The 23,333-nt window shown below is 39.0% G+C and overlaps 1 protein-coding gene across 1 annotated transcript in view; it reads right to left on the bottom strand.

Annotated features, from left to right (window-relative positions):
• Positions 1-2,191: 2,191 nt before the first annotated feature.
• The window catches only part of IL23R (interleukin 23 receptor), an 84,123-nt gene continuing 62,981 nt past the window's right edge, over positions 2,192-23,333 (bottom strand). Inside the window, exons 8-11 of the mRNA XM_004483684.4 lie at positions 12,626-12,715; positions 10,051-10,156; positions 6,814-6,904; positions 2,192-3,003 (exon numbers count right to left, since the gene is read on the bottom strand). Coding sequence (XP_004483741.1) covers positions 2,350-3,003; positions 6,814-6,904; positions 10,051-10,156; positions 12,626-12,715 — 941 coding nt within the window. The 3' untranslated portion in view covers positions 2,192-2,349. The remainder of the gene's footprint in view (positions 3,004-6,813; positions 6,905-10,050; positions 10,157-12,625; positions 12,716-23,333) is intronic.

Below are 23,333 nucleotides of genomic sequence, written 5' to 3' on the forward strand. Positions count from 1 at the left end.
AGTAGAGATATTTTAACATTAGCATTTCATTAGTGATTTATAATGCCCTCCTTTTAGAATATGTAACGTAGAACAAATAAAAACATTTTAGGATAAACAGAATAGAATTTTGCAGCAGGGAATACACTTTTTATTTTTTGAGGTACTGAGGCCGGGTATTGAACCTGGGACCTTGTGTATAGGAAGCCGGCACTGAACCACTGAGCCACATCAGCTTCCCTGAGTTGGTTTTTCCATCTGTTTGCTTGTTTGTTTTTTGTCTTTAGGAGGCACCGGGAACTGAACCCAGGACCTCCCTTGTCAGAAGCAGGTGCTCAACTGTTTGAGCCACAACTGCTCCCCAGAATACACTTTTTACACTGAATAGTAATATTCCATTTTAGAGAAATATGGCTTTAGCAAATGCTCTAAGGTAAAAAAAGGGGATTGGTGGTAAAAAAAAAAAAAGATAAATTCTGATGAATTACTTACATGCTTGACATTAGATAGTCCTCATAGATAGATGGAGCATACGATTTATCAGCCAAAGCAGAGCACTTCTGAGAGCAAAAGGGCACTGGTAATAATTACCACTGGGACAACAGCCAAAAAACCAGGACAAACTGAAATGTATGATCATCCCCTTCACTGGAGCACTGAGTGACAATGAAATTCCTTTTAGATTTTTTTTTCTTAAAAAAAAAAGCCATATAAAACAAAATAACTTGATCATATGCTAAACAATGGTAGGCAACTGATCCTTTTTGATTAACTACTTGATTTGTTATAATAAAATGTAACTAGTAAATCTGAATATAAGTTATTATGGTTGATGACAGAGCAGAAAGGGAAATTCAGTAAGTAATCAATCCTATTTTGAAATTATTCTGATTAGTAGAAAAATTTTTCCTTCGACCATAAAAATAAATCAGAATAGGAAAATCTGATGAATACCCTTTCTCAATTTAAAATATGCATTTCATATTTTCAAGATCACATGCCTTTTTAATATTGATTAGATTTGCCAAAAGATTTCATCTCCCATCCCTGCCCTTATTGATTGTGGCCTTCAGGAACACAGGATTGTGTTGATAGGATTCTGGGGCTCAGCAGAAAGGCACGTGGTGATACTTAGGGTGTCTGCTGGGCATGTAAGATGGGAACAATGGTAGGTGTGGTATGTATTTGCCAGCCCAGACTTCAGCACACGCATGTTTTTTCTTTTTTTTATTTCTCTCCCGAACCCCGTCCCCCCCTCCCCCAGTTGTCTGCTCTCTGTGTCCATTCGCTGTGTGCTCTTCTGTGACCGCTTCTATCCTTATCAGCAGCACCGGGAATCTGTATTTCTTTTTGTGGCATCATCTTGCTGTATCAGCTCTCCGCATGTACGGCACCATTCCTGGGCAGGCTGCACTTTCTTTCGTGATGGGTGGCTCTCCTTAACGGGGTGCACTCCTTGTGCGTGGGCTCCCCTACGTGGGGGACACCCCTGCGTGGCAAGGCACTCCTTGCGCGCATCAGCACTGTGTGTGGGCCAGCTCCACACGGGTCAAGGAGACCCGGGGTTTGAACCACGAACCTCCCATGTGGTAGGCAGATGCCCTAACCACTGGTCCAAGTCCACTTCCCCATATATCTGTTTTACAATAAAGCAATACTTTTCTGAAAAATATCTAAGACATGGTTGATTTTTTTAAAAAGATACACTTTGCTAATCCTGCATCTGCTACGTCTGCTGGATACTACTATAATGTGATTTAGGTACCAATTATGCCAAAGGAGAACAACACATCACTCCTAACTTGAATGCAGACAGCCATCTCATGATTTCTACACATCATTGTTTTACAACTCTCTTGTCCAAAATCAAAATAAAGAAAGATCAAATCCTTAATGCCTGAATGGAAGGTAATGGAAAAAATAATACAGCAAACATTTTAGTTAATGCTCCTCTGTTTTTATCCTCCACTTATTTTTTGTTTGTTTGTTTGGGGCTATATTTTTAATGACTCAAAGAGAGTTTTAAGCAATAAAATGAAAATTAAACTTGTTTCTCCCTTTGCAACCAAATATCAGTGCTCTAATTTTAAAGAACTGTTTTCAACATTCATTTCATTATCATGTTATTTATCTTCTCTTTATGCAAAAGAGAGAACTGTTCTGCTCCTTGCAATGAGGTAAAATAAAGAAGAAATACATGAGGTATCCCTAATATTGTTGGAGTATTTTTTTGTGACCACAAAGCACATTCCATCTTTGAATCTTAATTTTTGATTTAAAAAAAAAAAGGCAGAATTAAATTTATACTGAAAAGATGATTCAACTTCAGATCACAAGGCAGCTTTCCATATTGATTTTGACCACACAGCTCTATTTTTCCAAGAGTGAAATCCTACTGAAATGACCTTCCAGAACATTTTGTGGAAAATAAGAATTAATAGATGGCAATTCCTCGTTCATGATTCCCAGACAGGAGACTAAATCATCAGGCAGCAAGGTCTGTTCTGGACTGGTTTCATTGAGTGAATCATTTTCTAAAAGCGTGGTGGTGTCCTCCTCTATTGAGTTTTGCATGTCAGGAGGACTGCATTCGCCTTGATTTAAAATGAGGCTTAATTCTTCAAGAAATACTGTGTTGCTTAGTGAACTTATACCTGAGATAGGAAAAGCAAAATTAGGATGTCTTTTTAATCTGGCTTTCCCTCCTAGGTTCAAAGAATTATCAGGTGGTATAAGAGTTGAGGAAGTCATTTGGTCATTGCTAAGAGGCTTTTCCCCAGAGAGAAAATTTGAAATCTGGGGTTTATATCCAGTATTGAGATCAGGAATATACACAACTGTAGTCTTGGTGAGTAGTGCCTTTTGTAGGCAATCTCTTTCCTCCAAAGGTCCTTTATTATTTTCCTTCTTGTAGTTCGTGGGCTTGAGTTCTTCTGGGAGGAAGATTTCTCTTATCTCTGTAATCATGGGGTCAGCATATAGGTCCTGCTCATCGGAATTATTACTCATAAATTCACTTTTTTCCTAAGAAGAAGAAACATTGTTTCTTTTTACAAAAGACATTTAAAGGAGCCAAATATAAGACTGGAATTCTACTCTCTCTCAATTTTTCTCTCAACTTTCCTTCCCCCATCCCTTTTCTCAAATTATCTTCCCATATAAATTTTCTCCCTTTGTCTTTTGTTAGACTCCTTGATTCTAAGTCTTTATTAAATTCTCCTGTTTGCAGAATAAAAGAAAGGAATAATCAAAATAACCCACACCTTAAGGACATGGCTTGCTTTAAAATATTTTAAAGGGAAAGAGGAGTCTTTCATGTTAGCATGTGTGTTAACTTGTATATTAGCTCATGCTCTGCTAAAATGGATTTTTGAATATTTTAAAATATTTCTTAATGTTATAGAGCCTTACTACAAGAAAATGCCTTGTTGTGGTTTAAATAAAAGAAAGGGGGGAGAATCCTATTTTGCTTACATATTGAGCGCGAGGTTGTGATAAATGCAGTGTTGAGGTTCTAAAGGTGTATGGCTCTTCACAATCCAGACATATCCATGATGGTCAGAAGGTGGGTGAGAAAGGTTTTTATTGGCTTGAAAGCCTGACAGCCCTTCTGGGCAAGGAAAGGAATTGAGGCCTTCTAACTGATGGCTGGCCTTCCAGGGCAAATAGCTCCCACCCATCACAATTATGAAGTGATAGCCACTTCTTAGTCTCTTGGGCAAAAACAAAACTTCATTCTGAAGGAAGCCAAATGCTTCATCTCTAATTCCAGAAGCCCAGTAGGGAAAGGAGTTTGGCTAAGAGGGAAGACCTCAGATAAAGCAGCATTCAGTGTTGTTTGGCCCCAGCCTTTGCAGGGAACTTGCCAGGTTCTGGTGAGGGGGAAGGGGTGTCATAATTTCAAAGGTCAAATCAAGAAAAGGATATTAGACATGCTCTAGGAAAGTAAGAGTGCAATGTGGCTATATTCTGAGCAAGGAGGGCATTTTTCCCACTTCACACTGGCAACTGAGCAAAGGACTGGGTCAGATCAGACCATACCAATGAAGGGTACAGTAGAGCAACAGGGACTTATTCCAGAATGAGGACAATAAAGGAAGAAGATGATCTGATCAGAATGAAGTCAGAGACAATTCTCTGAGTTACAGAATGTCTCCAGTTCCCTAGGATATTTAATGGCCAAACAAGATAGAATTATTAAATGGAGTTAATACCAAGACAGCAGTATTTATTATCTGTTGTTTGGTGAATACATGCTTGTAATTAGATTAGTTGTTAACCATGTATGACATTTCACATGTAGGTTCAATGGTTCTAGAAACCCCTCCAATCTTGGTAGGCACCATTGCCTCCTCCGAATCAGCCACATTCACACCCTTCCTCTCCTTCAGGTATCAGGAGACAAGGAACCCTCCTCCAGCTCAAGGTGCACCTCTCCACCGCATCCCTTTACACTCTCCCCATTCCTCTTCCCAGAATCTTGTTAGAGCAATTTGCCCTCTCTTTCCTCTCTCTCTTAAGTCTTAAGGACTTTAGTCCTTCTTAAGTCCCATTTAAAATAAACATTCTCGACTCTACATCTCTCCTGAGCTACAGTTTTCGTTCATTCCACAAATATTTGAGAGCTGACCACATATCAGTGTAGCCTTTCTCTCCACTTCACTTCTTGTCCAGACACATCAAGACAAGTCTATATTCTCAGTCTTCACTTCTTCTCTGGGGTGATTTGAAGCTGTATATACCCCAGAAAAACATGGTCTTAAATTCAATCCCTCCCTGTATGTGTAAATGCATTGAAAGTGGGAGCTTTTGGTGAGGTTACTTCAGTTAAGATATGTCCCACCTCAATCAGGATGGGTCTTAATCCTTTTACTGGAGTTCTTTATAAGAGAATGAAGTGTAGGCAGAGAGAAAGCCATGGAAGCAAGAAGATGAAACCAGCGAAACCTGAAGAGAAGGGAGAGATCAGTAAACACCACCATGTGCCCTGCCATGTGACAGAGGAGCCAGGACTGCAGGCATTCAGCCCCAGCACGCCGTCTTTGGGAAGAAAGCATCACCTTGATTATGCCTTGATTTGAATATTTTCCTGGCCTCAAAATCATGAGCAAATAAACTCTCATAGTTTAGCTGGCCCATTTCATGGTGTTTGCTTTGAACAGCCTGGGAAATTAAAATACTCCCTTTCCATTCCCTTCTCAACTTAACCTCTGGGCCAGGATGATCAGTGACCTCCTCCTTGTCACATTACAAGGACACATTTCACTCCTTATTTTATAGACCCTCTACAAAAAGGTCAGCACTGTAGATCCTTGCTCCTTGATGCTTTGCCTGCACCACCTTATTCTTACTTCTCTGACCCCCCTATCAGCCTCCTTCCTGGAACCATGTCTAGTCCAACTGAAAACCATTCAGGGACTCCTAATTTTCTTAACCCCTTAACAGTTGTTCTCAACCTTGGCTGAATAGTGGAATCACTTAGGAAACTTTAAAAAATAATGGTGCCTGGGTAGCCACTTTCCCCTCTCCCCTAGAGATTCCAGAATGTGGGGGGCATCAGGATTCAAATATGCAACCAATGCTTAAAAATGCTACTTTGGGGACTCCTCCAGCTGAGGAAGGAGTCCATTAATGGACTATTCTCTTGCCACAGCTTCAAAGAGAGCAACTTTTGTCTGACAAGTACCTGGCTTCCAAAGCTTCCTAGGCTAAAAATAAAAATTTAAAAGAAGTTTTAAATCCATTGATCAATAGAATGAAGTCTGAGTTTTGTAACAAGACTTTCCTTGATCTGGTCCCATTCACCAATCTGGCATTATTCTAGCCACTTCTCATGTCAAATGTTTTGATAAAGCACCACCCAATTTGCTGTTCTCACCACTCTGCTTTTGCTTATGTTGTCCCCTCGACTTTGAATGTTGTCCCCTCGACTTTGAATGTTCTCTCCTTCTCCTGTGCAACTCATCTTTCAAAACATTTCCTCTATGCTTCCATCACATGTTTGGGCTTATTTCTGTCATTGCAGTCACACATGGCTTTGCAATGTTTGGATGATGTGTCTGTACCACTGACTAGGTTGTGAGTTCCTTGAGGATTGTGCCAGAGCCCCAGAAAGTAGCAGGAGCACACGTAGTAGACACCTTTCCTTCCTCCAGAACCAGTAGCAGCGCCTCCATGACCAACAAATCCTCTACAGCCTCAGGGTCTTCCATGTGTGCTCCTTTCCCTGCCTTGCTGAAATGGAAACCTGGCACACCCTTGGTAACACTGTCTCACGTTAATTTTCTTGCACTTCACAGAGTCTCCAGAGCGATGTGGTGCCCTCCTTGTACTCCACCTGCTTCTCCAATCTCATGTAAAACAGAAGCCCCTTTGAGTCTTTGAGCTTCACTCCATTTAGCTTTTCTGCCCTTCCCCCTTTGTCCCTAAAGCCATCTACCAATTGCTTCGTTGACAAGTGACTTTGGCACCATCCACAATCTTCCTCTTCACTTTCTCTTTCTCTATCTCTCTTTTTTTAGGAGGTACCGGCGATTGAACCTAGGGCCTCGTTCCTGGGAAGCAAGCACTCAACCACTGAGCTATGTGTGCTCCCCCAGTTCTCTCTTTTGAAAAGCACTATTTCTCTCTTCCTTCTCTCCTTTGCCCCTAACTCCAATATTTCATGTCTTTTAAGTCAGATTTGAAATATATACCCTTTTCTTTCTTCTTATGTATGTATAATATATACTAATACATATATTTATTTATTTGAATGGGAATTCTATTCTAATTATTGGACTGCACCCTTGCTCTCAGCGGCCACTCAGTTTTTGTTTGATAGTGTTTGGTTACCTGCAGCATTTTTACAACATTACTGTTCTTCATATTCGGAATATCTTCATGAAGCCATTTGGGAATGAGCAATAAGATTTTTCTTTTAATTCTAAAAAACAAAAATCACATGTTAGAAGCATTTTACTTGAGGACTGGTGCACGTGATCATAAAAAAGATTAAAACATCAATTAGAATGAAATTTATTCTTATCAAACTTTCTGCTGCAGGAGCTAAGATTTCCATCTCTTACTTTAAAAAGTTAAGTGAGAAGTTGAACTAATATCTTTTCAGACTTTCCTCTTCTCGTTATCACTCTGCTTCTTTCTAAATAGCAGGAACATTAAACAAACAAATAACAACAACAACAAAGCCTCATATGAGAGTTAAGATAAAAGGGAGAACCTTCTTGGCAGTGAAATAGTACTCATGTTAAATATGGCAAACCATTACAAGCAGGAGATGTCAGTGTGGAAAAGTTTGAAAAACTGAAAGCATTTTTTTTTTTATTGACTTTGTAATAATATTACATTAAAAATATATATGTGAGGTCCCATTCAACCCCATATTTTGTAGAACTCTCCGAGGTGACCATAACCACAAAAAATTTAAGAAGAGAATGTTTTATCATAAAGCTCTCTAAATATAATTTGAACTCCTATAATTTTAATTTGTAACGATTCCAAATAGTGAAGCTCCAGAATTTTGTGATGTGAATGGAAGGAAAGCCTGGGAAGCATCTTCTCACTGTGTGGCACTGTGAGAATGCCATTTTTTACTTAGACTTTATGCTTGTTAAGGTTCATGGGGTTGGGGGAGGAGGGTGATGGAAAAAAGAGGGGAAAGATGTGAAAGCCCCACTCCTTCCCCCAAGGGACCCTTCAGTACTGCCACAGGTGTTGAAAGCACTTTCTCCATTGACTGTACAAATTAGTTTGGGAAAACAGGTCACACTGCTTTAGAAGAGACAATACTGTACGGCACATTTTTGCATAATGAGTGAAGTTCACACTATTGTTAGAAAAAATTTTATATGGTATGTAGTGTGATGGTTAGGCTATTGTGTCAACTCAGCCAGGTAATTGTGCCCAGTTGTTTGGTCAAGCAAGCACTGAGCTAACTGTAATACAAGGGCATTTATGGACTTTAGTCACCATTGACTTTACTGCAGCGGTAAGTAGCTGATTACAAGTACATCAATCAGGGAGATTGCCCTCAGCAATGAGTGACGCTTTATCCAATCAGTTGAATGCCTTCAAAGGGGAAGTGATTCCAGCATTGAGTGAGAATTTCCCAGCTCATCTTTGGACAGCCATAGTCCTCCAGAACTCATCAAGGACCTTCACTAGACTTTCATTGGAGCCCCTGGTTGCAGCTGCCCTGCGGAACCTGGACTTGTGCATCCCCACAGCCATGTGAGAGACTCTTATAAAATCGCATACTGTTGACATATCTCTTGTTGATTCTGTTTCCCTAGAGAACCCTGACTAATACATGCAGGTACTGTGAGAACGTATTTATCTGTATTTACCCATTCTTGATTTCATTATATTTGAAATATTTTGCCCTTCAGTTTTCAGTTCTGTTTCTGAAGTAAGGCTTTTATAATGTCTAGTTATATTCAATAACAATATCTGCTCATATATAAAAAAGTTACTTTCAAATTATCTCATTTCTTTTATTGTTTAAAAATACTTATTTAAACAATTAAATTAGAAAAGTTGCTTTCCTGTTTCTATATCTGTCATTACCAACTGAAAATTAATTTTTAGGTGAGTCTTAGTAATAAACTTAATTTTTTAAAAACCTCAAGCTAACTAAGACATCTTTGGATAATAACACAAATAGTAATATTTTTATATGGTACTTGCTTAACATTAAGATATCTCAAACGGCATCATACTAAATATATATTTTTTAAATTTTAATTTTTTTATTACAAAAGTTGTATTAGTAACACATTTCATTAATGTGGTGTATTTGTTACAATACATGAAAGAATATTTTTAAATTGTGCTATTAACTATTGTTTATCATTTACAATAGGGTTTACTTGTTTTGTTGTAAACAGTCCTATGTTTTTTGTTTTAAATTTTTATTCTAGGCACATGCATACAATCTAAAATTTCCCCTTTTGCCACATTCAAATATATAATCAAGTGCTCTTAATTATGGTCATAATAGTGTGCTACCATCACCACCATACATTACCAAAAATAATCAAGTATATTTTAAAACAAACTAAAGCAAAGTTCCATATTAGTTTGCCCACCTCACAAGAGTATTAGGGATATGCTTATCAATGTGTAATTTAAATTCTGAAATCTGACTTAAATTCTGAGGAAAAAACCCTACATAAATAAAAACAACAACAGAAAATATATTTAGAATAGTTCACTCTAAATCTTTCCACTGCATTTTGATCATAAGTTCAAAAGAAAGGAAAATAATCTCATAAAGCAAGTGACGGTAGAAAGTGAGACTCAGAGTCAATTTGGCAAAGAACATTCATAGGTGTCAAAATTTGTGAATAATCAGATGTAATGGGAGATGACCCCCAACAACCTTAGTCTTTTAGTAGATTAGAAACACTTAATTCATCTAGTAAAATTTGGAAAAGCAAAGGCCTCACTTTCCTCAAAGTCTCATTTTTTAAATAACAAAGCTTTACTAATACTATAATGGAAAAAAATAATGCTTGAAAGAGGCTACGGAGAAGGGGCATTAGGGCTAGATGCTAAAACAATCACAATTTGTAACAAAGTTACAAATTTGAACATTGCTTTCCCCAAACTTCTCTTCACACTGATTCCTTGATTTATTCAGACAGAATTTGAGGCACACTCTATTTAAACACTATAAAGAATCCAGACACAGTAGATAAACTTGAGGCACAAGGAAAAGGCTGTGGCGTGAAGGAGAGAGCATGGGCTTTGATGTCATAGGCATCTGGATTCCTGGCTTAGTGCTTGGTGACCTTGGGCTGACTACTTAGCTTCTCTAAGCCTCATTTAAGTCATCTGTAAAAGAGGCCATAAAGCTTTTCTGGCAGAGTCCATGGGAAGAGTAAATGAATGACATTTGTAAAGACCTTGGCACAGATAAGTACTCTTTAAACATTGCTTCTTTTATTTTTTCCTTTCTCTGAATAAAAATGTTAGTGGAGTTTTCCAGTGAATAACTGAGTTTACTTTATGTTTTGGTGGTTCATGTACATAATCTAAATTTTTAAAAAAAGAAATTTTACAAAAACCTACCCAGTTCGGAGAGCTCTGTTAAATATCCCAATCAAAGAAAGAACTGACAGCATAGTGGCAAAGAAGACCATTCCCAATAAAAGTCCAATATCTTGTTCCCCATTTTCTGAAAGCAAAGAAAAATCATTTCAGCTAAGCATTTGTGTACACATGATGCCAGAGATCATTTTTCTCTCTTCTCTGCTCTAAGGACATTGACCTCAAAGGAAAAGAAGAAGAGGGAAGCAAAATTTAATCTTTACAGTGTTCTCTGAAGTGAGGGCCTCTCCATGCTGCAAGACTACTTCAGGAAGTCACCTTTTGTTTGAGAAAATTGGATTGCATGTGTGTGATGTCAGTGGGTTTCTAGAAGTGCATCTCTTGCAAATGTGGTCAACATCAGACATTTTCCTAAGTGTGTGCACGCACATTTTATTTAAATATATTTAGTTATGAACCTCATTTGGTTTGACCGACACAAGTGAAAAGTCCCAATTGCTTGTCATGGGGTCTAAAGCTGGCCACTGTCACAACCAAGGTTGTTTTTCTTTTGTTTTTAACCTTTCATGTAAGACAAAAATAATTTATGCATAACTTTTAAGTATTCTTCAAAATTTATTGCTCATGAATTTTTCCTGCTGAGAAAAGACATTTATCCTGCTTAGAATAATACATGTAATAAGAAAGAAATCAAATTTGCCGTTTATCTTTCATTTACATTTTATTTGAGAAGAAATCCTTTTCTTGCATTTTGAAGTTGAAGTAATCACCTGAAATCTTTAAATAATTAACACATGTAGAATGTATTTAATCTTTAATACATTCTTTAATCTTTAATACATTCTACATGTGTTACCTACCAAGCTCATCACATTTTCTCCCTGGTATATGAAAAACCTATTTTCAAATATAGAAATATAATTTGAACATAACTTATCATGTTGTATTTGTTCTAGAGCCTTCCTGGGGATTGCCTCTTTCCCCCCTTCCTCCGTTCCTTCGGCAAATGTTAGTTGGTTACTTAGCATGTGGCAGACACTGTGATGGTTTAGCCCTAATTATTTCCCATACCATATACTGGGGCATCTCTAGGCTGTCCAGCTCCTCTGCTAAAGCCAATTGGAAGGCCAGAGTAGCTTTAGCTCACTCCACAGTCCCAGTGGGATATGAAATTAGTTGTTTCCTAGTGCTAATGAGCTATAGCTGAAGATTTCAGGAAACTAAGGGTGGTGGTGGTATATGTGTGTGTGTGTGGGGGCGGGGGGGGGGGGGGTTGGCTGCCACACACCATTGGGCTTTAGTGCCTGGAAAAAGAATAGAGAATCCTCAAGCCATCATGGGGCTGGCTGAAGGGGTCTAAGGAGCACAACAGAAGGACCAAGAACATGAGTCTGAGATCCTGGGTTCAAGTTGGCCTCTACCATTTATCAACTCTGTGACCTTGGGACATAATTAGAAACTTTACTGGGACTCTGGTTTACTCTTCTGTAAAATAGAGATAATAATACCTATGTCCTAGAACTGTGATGAGTTCCCAGCCTTCACAATTTCCACAGGAATATTAAGGTGCAGATTCCATGTAGGCATCTATAATTAGATATACTGAACCTAAGCACCTGGCTCATAATTGATTCGCGTCTACAATATCAAAGTCTATGCATCTTGCTTCATGTTTTTTAATAATACCATCACCTGACTTTTCTCTTGTTGTTTTGTTTGTTGTTTTTCTTCCCTGTTAGACAGTAAATTCCATGAAACCATGGGCTTTGTTCCTTTTGTTCACTGCTGATTCACCACCACTTAGAACAGTGCCTGGTGCAAAGTAGTTGCTTCATCACTATTTATAGAATAAGTAAATGAAAGTCTAAAGAATGTCAGTGCAACCTACATATGTTAAGCCATTCCTGCCATATTTCTAAGCAAGGAGATAAGTGATCTACTGGTAATGAATGGTGATATAGTTATGCCTAAAGTTTTTAAATCTGAAATTTCTCTATAGAGTTCTATTTTCCCATAGCATAATCTGATCTAATATTTTTTCATGCCTAAAACATACAGGCATGCTCATCTGTGGAAAAATACTATGTCACGATAGCAAATAAAATAGGAAGTGTTTTGTATCGCAGAAAGAACACAGACTTCAGGGTTTGAAAATACAGGATTTGAATTTTAGTCGTCTCTTAGCAGCTGTGTGAACTTGGACAAGTTCCTCAATGTCTCTGAACTCCAGTTTCCTCATCTTTAAAATGGATACATAACATCTACCTAACAATTGTTTTGAAGATTGAAAGAGATGATGTATATAAAACTCCCAGCATGTTAGAGACTCAAATAGTGATATTTTAAAAAAAGAAATTCTGCCATCTTAAGTCCCAGCCCCTATTGAAATGTAAATATATCCAACCTATTGAAAAATCTGGCAAAATTCACCAGATCTCCAGAAATAAAGCAGATCTCCATAATTGATTTTTTTTCCCTATAGAAAGCATATGGAACATCTTATTACTTAGAAACATATGCCTGATTTTTCACTATGGATGATTAAAGTGGATGATTAGTAAAGACTACTCAAAAAATACCTAAATGGTTTTCTTACCAGAGGTAAAGTGCTCTTTAAAGATGGAAGCAATTAGAAGCCCAGAATTCTGAGTGTCATGCTGAAATGAATTTGGCGTGACCTGAGGAACTTAAAAAAAGAAAACAGCATCAGCTTCTTATATTTTGTACACAGGTTGCCTAATTTCCTAAGAGAGCTTCTTCATTTATTTAGAGATGATTAAAATAAACCAGTAACTTTAATAGGCTTAAAAGATCGAACAACCTTCAAGTGCATGCTTTTTATTTGTCTCCTCCCCACCCCTGCTCTTCTTCCTTTTCCTTCTTTTTCTTTAATTGGGTAAATCTCAAGGGAGAAAACACTGCAAGGACTATAAAAATTACCCAAGGTTTATAAAACTTCAGGGTGTGTCTGATAATTTCACAAGGCTTCTAGGCAACAGATACCAAGAAGCTTTATTTTAGTGAGCCAGAAAAATGCATAAAAACTGGTCTCTACTTGATTCCTTCCAAGAGATGATGCAATACAGCTTAGGTTTCCTTAAGAGCCCCCATGATGTGTTACTTTTGCCTTTGCACAATCTTTGGGATGCTGTTCACCCTTTCTTGGCTCCATATTAGAAACCCAATCTTGAGTAGCAGACACTCTGAGGTTGTAGCATGGGGGTGGGAGGCCATTAATGACTTCCTTTTGCTCATTTCTCACTGGCAAGGCTCCTGGTCAGCCTTCTCTAGTCCTCCTATATAAAGGCTGTCCGGATACATACATACATACATACATACATACATACATACATACAGCTAATGAAAGCTTCTGACCAGGCTGAGGTGAGCAGCCTTGGCAGCTAATTCACTTTCAGTCTGAACTCAGAAACTCAAAGGGGTCCTCGGGCTACCTTGCTCATCTCTTCGTTCAGGATAATTAAAAGCTGCCAGAGGGGCTTCAAGGGCATGGTTATTCTCCCAGTTGACAAAAGACTTCCCTGAGGATGGGTGTAAGCTCTGGAGCCCCGAGAGTGCCTCAAGCTCTATTTATTTAGTCATTCTGATTTTGGTGTACAAATTCTTTTAAAAAGCATTCAAAAAGAAACACAGATTCCAGTGCGCTGACAACAACAGAAGCGGACAAAGAAATCGCAGCAAATAGACACAGAGAACAGACAACCAGGGTGGGGGGGAAGGGAGAGAAATAAATAAATAAGTAAATCTATTAAAAAAAAAAGAAGAGAGAGAGAAAGCATATTTTGAAAAACAAAAAGAAAAACAAAACCATTCCTTTTGGAGCCAGGAAAAATCCTGAGGTATCCTTAACTACCACTGAGCTAGCACAGGCTTGTAGAATAAGCTGTGACCCATGCAACTCTGTGAGAAAAGGATCGTACATTTCTAATAAAAAGGTTTCCTATAGGTCTTTGGAAATTTTTGAAAGAGGCTGATCTGGGTCCAGGTATAAGCTCAGTTGAAGGCTAGTTTCCTAAGAACAATAGGTAGTGGGTTTTAGAAGATGAAACCATCAGAAAAAACACAAAAGTCCTTTCCTGCACTTTTATTCTGGCTTCTCTACAGCAGGAGGAAAATGTATCACTATGAAAGTGATGAATCCGAAATTCTTTCAGCTTCTTAAGCTTCACTAAGTCTCTTCTGCACCCTGGGTAAGTGGTTCATTCAAACACTGAGGGAGCAAGGTTATGTCCTGATGGCCAAGAACCAGGTATATCCACCCAAATTAGTATTTTATAGGCTTATATTCACTCTCAGGGAACTCAAGCAGGAGTCTGCATCTACATTATTTTGAGATTTTAAGAGTAGAAATATTTCATTAAAATTAACACAGTTTTCAATTTGGTGAATTCACAGGTTTCAGCATGTGCTGCTGAATTATTTTTGTCTTCACTTTTATTATTTTTATTAAAAAGTAAGATATGCTGCTGGCAGCTTTTAATACAGGCTAATGTAATTCTGTTGTGTAAACTACAGGTGGTTATTTGGCAATGAAATTTCATTCAGTTATTAATTTGCATCATATAAAATAATTTTCATATCTAACTAGGGCTTTATTAGTCTGCTTAGAGAACAAACACAATTTTCCTTTGGAGTCTATTTGTTATAGTTTCAAATCAACCAGATGTATTATTTAAATTAAATTAAAGTGATTAAAATAAGTGATTAATTATCACAAGGTAATTTCACAAATAATCAGATATCTAAAGTAGGACAACTTATAAACAAGATTTCCAGAGAAGAACTCTAGCCAATGACATTTTTAAGCAGAGGGATTGAAATGAAGGCTATATTCCCCATGGCATACTGCCACCTAGCGGCTAGGTCATTTCTTTTTAAATCTTATTTCACATTCTTCATTATGAAAGCAGTAGTTACACTAAAATGGAGTAAAAAAATTTTTGAAGGACAGAAAGTATGAAAAAGAACGTTCCTAATCCCATCCACTATCAGTATTTTCTTCAAATATTTTAACATACAAAAGCTTTCACGAACGCAAAATAAATAGTTCTTAGTTTTGCTTCTTAGTTTTGGACTAAACTGAGAAGCATAAGGTGACTACATTCTTTGGCCTACCCCAAATACCATCCTAATATAATCAAATCTGTTCAAAGGACCTGGTTTTAACAACAATGTATTCCATCTGTTTCTTAGGGATGATGCCAAATCAATCTCCTTGGCCTCTTCCCTCTACATCTACCATGGGACAATGAGTTTAATCATTCTTTTTAGACAACCATTGATGGAGCATAACTGTGTTCCAGGTAAAGTACTAGACTTACATGCCTTCTCTCATTTAATCCTGACAACAACCCAATCAAGTAGATAATGCTATCGTTTATAGATGAGGAAACAAAGGCATAAAAAGATAACTATCTTGCCCAACAGCACCTAGCAAGGAGGATGGTCAATAGTGAAAATTTCTATCCAGGTCTGACTTAGTTTGTGCTGGTCTCTGGTCCCACAGTATGAAGGCTAGGGTGGGCCAGCACAGTTATCCCTGCAACAGTCCTCTCCCGTGCTGAGACTGAGCCTCTGCTGCTCCAGAGGCTGGCGTTTGACCTGCCTGGCCCTGTACAGCTCAGGACCTCACAACCATAGGCTATGACTGGACCAATCCATTTAGCGCTGATTCTTACAATCTTTTAGCCTAGAGTAATTTTCCTCCTTTTCCTTGATTGTGCAAGCAGTATATGCAAATTGTAAGATGCTTGCAAAGTATAGAAGAGTATGGAGAAGAAAATACAATGTTCTGTGTGTTCACAAACTAGAACCAATCATTTTTTATATTTGGAAAGTCTTATATATATGTCTGTACCCTAGCTCAGATCACAGTATTTACTAAATGTTGTCCTGGTTGCTGGTTTGTTTTTTGTTTTTTTTTTTTTTCATGGAATACTATACCATGAAGTGTTCCTCATTTTATTAAAACCATCATACCAATGTCTATTTAGTATTTCATCTTATGTTTGTGCCATATTCATTCAATCAGTTCCCTATTGAAAATTTGTATAGCTTGGTGGTTCCAAACATGAGCTTTGGAGTCCAAGCAAAACTCAGTTCAAGTTCTGGCTCCACCACTTATAGTTGCATGGCCTGGGCATGTTGCTTAACCTCTCTATGACTCAGTTTCTTCATTTGTAAAAATGGTTAATAATAGTGTTTTATTCATGAGGTTTGATGAGATAGTTCATACATATAAAACACTTAGTACCATGCCTTATACAAATTAAAGGATTAGTACATGTTAACTATTGCTATTGTTGGGCTTTTAGATTGTTTCCAAATTCTTACTATTATAATTAGCTTTTAGATAAATAACATTGTACACAAATTTCCTTTCCAAATCTTTGATTATTTCCTAAGGCCAGATTTCTATATGTGGAATTGTTGGGCCAAAGAGTATAGATATTTATAAGGCTTCTTTCTTTATTTTTGTTCTTAACAATCTTGGTGTTAAAGCCACTCTAACTAAAGGCTTATATCATAAAGGGTTTGATCAGAGCTGATACATGGACCTTTCTAGGTCTTTCTTTCAGATGTTCTAGATATTAAAGAGTATTTGTATTAAAAGAGACAAAAGTATGTTTTTCAAATTATTAGAGTGTTTTTTTTCCTGCCATGCTTTTCTTAAAACACAAGCATCTCTTTTTGGTTTTTCTTTCTAATCTCTAATAATTCAGCTTCCTCTAATAATTCAGCTGTTTCACAGCACTGTATTGATATCTCCACAGGCCAGTTTCAGCTCTGTGGTTAGAATTCAAATTATTAGGCCAAGGGCAAAATTTCACCCTAGTCTGTGTCTGTCGGTAAGGGTAAAGACCATGGCCACTCATCTCAAAAACGTACCAGAAGCCCAGGGAAGAGAAAATGATAGGTCAGAACAAATTCACTACCACACCTTGAAAAACAAGTCAAACAATGACTCATTCAGTGGATTTCATTATCACCCTTATAAAGTAAGGATGGCAGGGTGTGCATAGATGTAGTCAAGGGATTAACTTCATCCTTAAATTCCTATTCTGTAAATACATGGTCAGCACAGGTAGGAGAAGGTAAGAAATACATTTATGGCTATCATATTATTAAAGAGAAAAGAAGAAAGGAAAGGTGAGAAGGAATTTCCTAAGTGACATGGATCACACAGAGGTGAATATGTGATGTCAAAGTGTAGCAAAACTCTATAAGCAAAAATAGGCAACTTCCAAGTTTTTCCTCAGTGGTCTAAGATTCTTCCTAGGCTATTCCTAGACAATCAGATGTCTCCCCTGCTTTCCCACACTCCTAGATTTGGAATGTAAAGGTAATGACACACAGCTTAGAATTCAATTGCAGCAGCTGTACCCAGGACCTGGTAACAATAGAACCCACGGTAGTGTCCAGTGCACAGACTGGTAGTGCCAGTGACCATAGCACCAGTTGTAGGTTGTCACTGGGTTCTTCCTCAGGTGCAATTTTGGCTGTGGTTCTGGCTCCCGCTGTCCTCTGATCCTGTCCACATCCAGTTTACCAGGCTTCCTACTAATTTTCAGTTATCTTTCAAAAAATTCCCTTTCTGATTAAGATAACCAGATTTGTTTTGTTGCTTGCACCTAATCTCCCTGAGTATAAAAATTGTAATTGTTGGTGGTGGATGTGTAGGTGGCTTGGAGATGTCATAGGGAAATGTGATATGCTGAATAATGAGTAGGTTATCTTATATGGCAAAAAGGATATTGTGGATGTGATTAAAATGTGATTAAATTAAGGATCTTGATATGGGAGATTATGTTGGATTAGCTGGATGGGTCCAATGAAGTCATAAGAGTGCTCCTAAAAGGAAGGCAGGAGGGTCAGAGTCATAGAGAATGGGAGATGCCATACTTGTGGTTTTGAAGATGGAGGATGGGGCCACAGGTCAATAAATGCAGGCAGCTTCTAGAAGCTGGAAAAGACAAGGAAATGGATACTTCCCTAGAGCCTCCAGAAAGAATTTTGGTTCTTTGAAGCTGTTTGGACTTTGGACCTCCATAACTGTAATATAATTTTATGTTATATTGAGCCACTAAATTTGTGTTAACTTGTTGCAGCAGCAATAGGAAACTAATACAGGAGATTATTTCTTCTGTATGGAAAAGTCATTTTTATTTTCTATTAATGGATGGCAAACCTCAGAGAGATTGTGGAACTCTTCTGAATTGCTTTTCATTCTATAGAGCTTTGATGGTTCATTAGGGACAGAACCTGAAGAAGGTAAAATAGGCCCAGATAATGAGTTTAGAATAGGTTTTCAAGGAACACCGTTTATCTATCACAGTTCAGAAACCATGAATCTATAAATTTATAGTTCATCTCAATATGGATGAATCACAAATCTCTAATTACAACTGATTGAATCTTGAAAGGTACAGTCTGTTTGCCACCATCTAATTTGCATTGTTTCATAACACCTATATTTAGTTCCAGTGGCATAATTTTTCCCCTCTCTTTTAGTCACTAAAGAAATTTCTAAGCTCAGAAGTCCTGAAAAACTAACAAAATCTTCAAGAAGTCATTGGCAATACAACAACCAGTAGTGTTTTGTGAGAACAAAATAAAATGCTATTTAATATCTTGCTCATACTTGCCTTCCTCTGGAGAATTGTCAAAAAAGACTAATATGGTTTCTGGGAAACTCTTCTACTGCAAGTAGCAATTTAAGCAAGTTAATTAGTCATTATGAAATGTGACTGCCCTTCCCTTAGGCCTCCGATTGCTCATTAAAGGGATTATAGAGCCTGCACATTCTCTTCATTACAAATTCTACACTGTATTACAGTGCAGAATTTAAAAACACTTTTGCCTGGAAGTCTTATTTACCCTTTCTACATTGGAAGTAGAGAACCTATGGTTGGTCTTCTATAGTGTTGGTTTTTCACACCAATAAATTGTCCTTGCTCTGATAGGGCTCTTTTTGTACAGCTTTAAAGATCCTAGGTTCCATTTATATAAAATGTAAATATAAATCAATTTATGAAGATGCAGTTAGATTAGTGATTAGGTAGAGCTTGGGAAGGATTGCTAAGTGGTGTGGACTTTCTTTTTGGAGTAATGAAATTGTACAAAAATTTTTTGTGGTGATGAATGTACAACATTGTGATTATACTAAAAGCCACTGATTATACACTTTGGATAGATTGAATGGTATGTGAATATATCTCAATAAAACTGCTTACTGAATAAATAAATAACTGTGCAAGAATAGCCAGAAATAGCAGCTATTACAGTGGGGGAAGCATAGAAAGATTGAGAGGTAAACAATTTTCTTGTTTGTTTTTTGTTTATTATTATTGAAATAATGAAAATATTCTAATAATGATTAAAATGATGAATGTATAACTGTGATTATACCAGATACCACTGATTGTACACTTTGGATGAATTGTCTGCTTTATTAATAAATATCAATGAAATTTATTTGTTTTTACAAAAAGATCCTAGGAATTTTTACAGTGACTATCAAAGTTGATAGGCTTGATGCTCAAACTTAAGCAGTACTCAGTGGTTCTCAGAACCTTAGCCAAACCTCACATCCAGAAACAAGTCAGGGTCTAGGCAGAAGGGGGAATCATGTGACACAATGGTAAACTGAGGCAAGATCCTGCATCCTGTGCTTCTGGGGAGCCTGTACTGCTGAGGTGGGCTCAGGAAGCAGTGGGCAGAAGGAAGAGGAAGCAGAGAAGTAAACAGCCCTAGAAATAAAGGACTGAAATTCATGCATGCCAACCCTTCTCTCCCCACTGTTGCTAAGACAACAGCATGGATCTTGGGCAATCACATCTTCCGCAATCAGTCCACAGTTACTCCCCACTCCCGACATTGTCCTTTCTTTTTTCTTTTTTTTTTAGGAGGTTCCGGGATTGAACCCGGAACCTCATATATGGGAAGCAGGCACTCAACCACTGAGCTATACCCTCTCCCCAACGTGGTCCTTTCATGACACATCTCCCTCTTAAAGGGAATGTGTCACTCCAAGCAGTTGTTCTTGTACTTTACATGCAGAAACATTACTATGCGTGAGGCTCCGAAATCTGCATTTTAAATGCGTGTCCAAGCATCTAAAGCAGATGGTCCACAGACAATGCTTTCCAGATATTTTACTGGGCCAGAGTCAGTAAGAAAAAATACATTATAAAGTGTCCTGGTGTGGTCGCCTTCAATATTTTAACCTCTTCTCAGGCTGCCCCTTCTGTCCCCTATCCCAAGGTTCCTAGGGGCCCCTTTCACCACATCACCTTGACCCAAACCTGCTTCCACATCTTGTATTCATTCCAAGGTAGACATAGTCAATAGCATCTCATGGGGTTCTCTTTTCTCATGTATTTGCAGTTTAATAACAAACACTACATTAACAAATGAAGCTCTTTGGGCATGGTTTTATTGTTTGCTAATGTGTAGAGGAAGATTTGGTGAGGTGACCCAGGCTATAGACATGGGTCCTCCTTGGTCTCTAGGGAGAGACTCCAGCAGAGCTGTACACAGTGTGGGTGTTGCGTCCACATTTGAGTTATGCTCCAGCTATAACCGTTACTGGGTTTGTAACATTTGGCTAAATTGCTTAATCTCCCTGGCCCTCAGCTTCTTCATCCTCACAATTGGAGTAATGATTGCACTCCTTTTATATGGCTATAGCGATGAGTAAAGGACAATTTGCTTGTGAAATGCTTATCACGGTACCTAACACATAGTAAGCATCTAATACATGTTAGCTCTTCTTATTCTATAAGAGCTGAAATATGCTGGGTTCGGTCATTTACTTGACCTCTTGCTAGTATATTGAGATAGAATAAAATGGGTCTCCTACCCCAGGGAAACTGTCCCTGTGTGTTTCATATAAAGTCTGATATCATATTCTGAGAAAGTGACTTTTTATTTTTCTTTCTTAGTGAAAGGCTTTGTTTTCTACTAAGGCCTAGATCTCTAAGGAAGAAAAAAGAGAATAAAGCTTACGACCTTGGCGGCAGACTTGGCCCAGTGGTTAGGGCACCCGCCTACCACATGGGAGATCCGTGGTTCAAACCCCGGGCCTCCTTGACCCGTGTGGAGCTGGCCCACAGGCATTGCTGATGCGCGCAAGGAGTGTCCTGCCACGCAGGTGTGTCCCCCGTGTAGGGGAGCCCCCGGCGCAAGGAGTGCACCCCGTAAGGAGAGCCGCCCAGCGCGAAAGAAAGTGTAGCCAAAAAAAACATATGTCTGGAATAGGGGGGCAAGATGGTGGCTGAGTGAGTGCACCTAATATTCTCTCCTGCAAAGAAGCGGCTGGGCAGCATTGGAAATTCTTCGGGACCAGGCTGTTTTGGGATTTTGCAGGGCAGGAGGTGTCTGGACATCGATTTGGTGGGAAGGTAACAGAGAAAATTCGTGTATAAGATAAAATTGAGGCTCTGTTACACGGAGGTGGGGGCTGCACGCCGGACGCTCCCTCCTGAGGTGGGTGGAGCCACAGCATTGGAGCTGCGGCGGCAATTCCTGGAGGCTCTACGGTACTGGGGAATTCATAAGCCCTGAGCGTGCTACTGGGGGGCTAACAGGGCAGAAGGCCTTTGCAGACTGATTTGGGGAGACAAACGGGAGTTTTATTGCGAGATGGGGAATTTTTGATTGCGGACACTAGTGCTTCCGGCTAGAGCCCCACCCCCCAAGGCCGGCTGCCGATCTGCAGCGGCCTTAAACTGCTTGCAATAAAAAGACATCACCAGGAGGCTGTTTCAGGGACTGGCAGGGTGGACTGGAATCCGATTAGGGGAATCTTTTGCGAAGCGTGGGAATTTCAATTTCAGACTCTGATATTGGTGTTTCCGGCTGGAGCCCCTCCCCCTGTGCCTGACTACTGATTTGCAGCATCATTAAATTGGCTGCAGTGTAGAGGCGCCCCAGGTGGCCATTTCGGGGGCTTACAGGGCAGGAGGTGTTCTGAAGTCGAATTGGTGATACAGCCACAGAAAAGACCTGAGAGGGTGAATTACATAGGTCAGAGTTTGCAGATGTGACCTCCCCCATAGGCTGGCATCCAGCTGCGGAGATCCCTGAAGGCTGTGCTGCACTGTGGTGCTCCCAGGCTCCCTGTTAACCAGATTTGAGGTTGCCAGGTCTGAGTCCCCTAAACCCTGGTGGCCCACACCCCAGAGACTCACACCTCTTTTTTTTTTTTTTTTTTTTTTTAAAGATTTATTTATTTAATTTCCCCCCCTCCCCTGGTTGTCTGTTCTTGGTGTCTATTTGCTGCGTCTTGTTTCTTTGTCCGCTTCTGTTGTCATCAGCGGCACGGGAAGTGTGGGCGGCACCATTCCTGGGCAGGCTGCTCTTTCTTTTCACGCTGGGCGGCTTTTCTCACGGGCGCACTCCTTGCACGTGGGGCTCCCCCACGCGGGGGACACCCTTGCGTGGCACGGCACTCCTTGCACGCATCAGCACTGCGCATGGCCAACTCCACACGGGTCAAGGAGGCCCGGGATTTGAACCGCGGACCTCCTATATGGTAAACGGACACCCTAACCACTGGGCCAAAGTCCGTTTCCCGACTCACACCTCTTGAGTCTTCAATATCTCAGACTTTCCATCCCTGAATCCATCACGCCCTGAGGTCCATCTGAGGTCCTTGAATGACCTAGCCCTCAACATTTGCATTTTTTCTTTTTTGTTTTGTTTTGTTTTTATTTTTTATTGTCCTGATTCCTAACATTGCATTATCTCCTAGTCTTTTCTCCCATAGTGTCCCCCAAAGTCTTTTTTTTTTTTCTCTCTGGTCCCTCATTTTCTTCTTATTTTATTTTATTTTAATTATACAATAGGTGCTGCAAGGAACGCCTCACATTTGCTGGGTTTCCTCATCCTCTGTTGCCTCATTTCTGTGTGAATTGATTTTGGCTACCTACACTATCCCCTTTTCCCTACATCTTGATATCCTCCATCATCTACTGTCTCTCCTATATTTAACTTCCCTTTCTTTGATCCCCAAAGTGTCTAACTCTTAATTTCTAATACTTTTGTTTTGTTTTCTGTATTTTATCCACTCTTGAAACTATTGCCTTTCTTTTCTCTTTCCCTCTCTCACAAAAACACTAACTTTTTAATTCATACCATACTCCTCCCACATTCAGTCGACTACCTCATTAATAGGTACTCTACCTACTGCTATAACTCTACACAACTTTCATGAATCTAATATCCATCCTCCCAGATCTCATATTGTTGCTCTGTTAACATTTATTACCCATTCTACTTTACAC

The sequence above is a fragment of the Dasypus novemcinctus genome, chromosome 9 (assembly GCF_030445035.2).
Source record: "Dasypus novemcinctus isolate mDasNov1 chromosome 9, mDasNov1.1.hap2, whole genome shotgun sequence".
In the NCBI taxonomy this organism is placed as follows: Eukaryota; Metazoa; Chordata; class Mammalia; order Cingulata; family Dasypodidae; genus Dasypus; species Dasypus novemcinctus.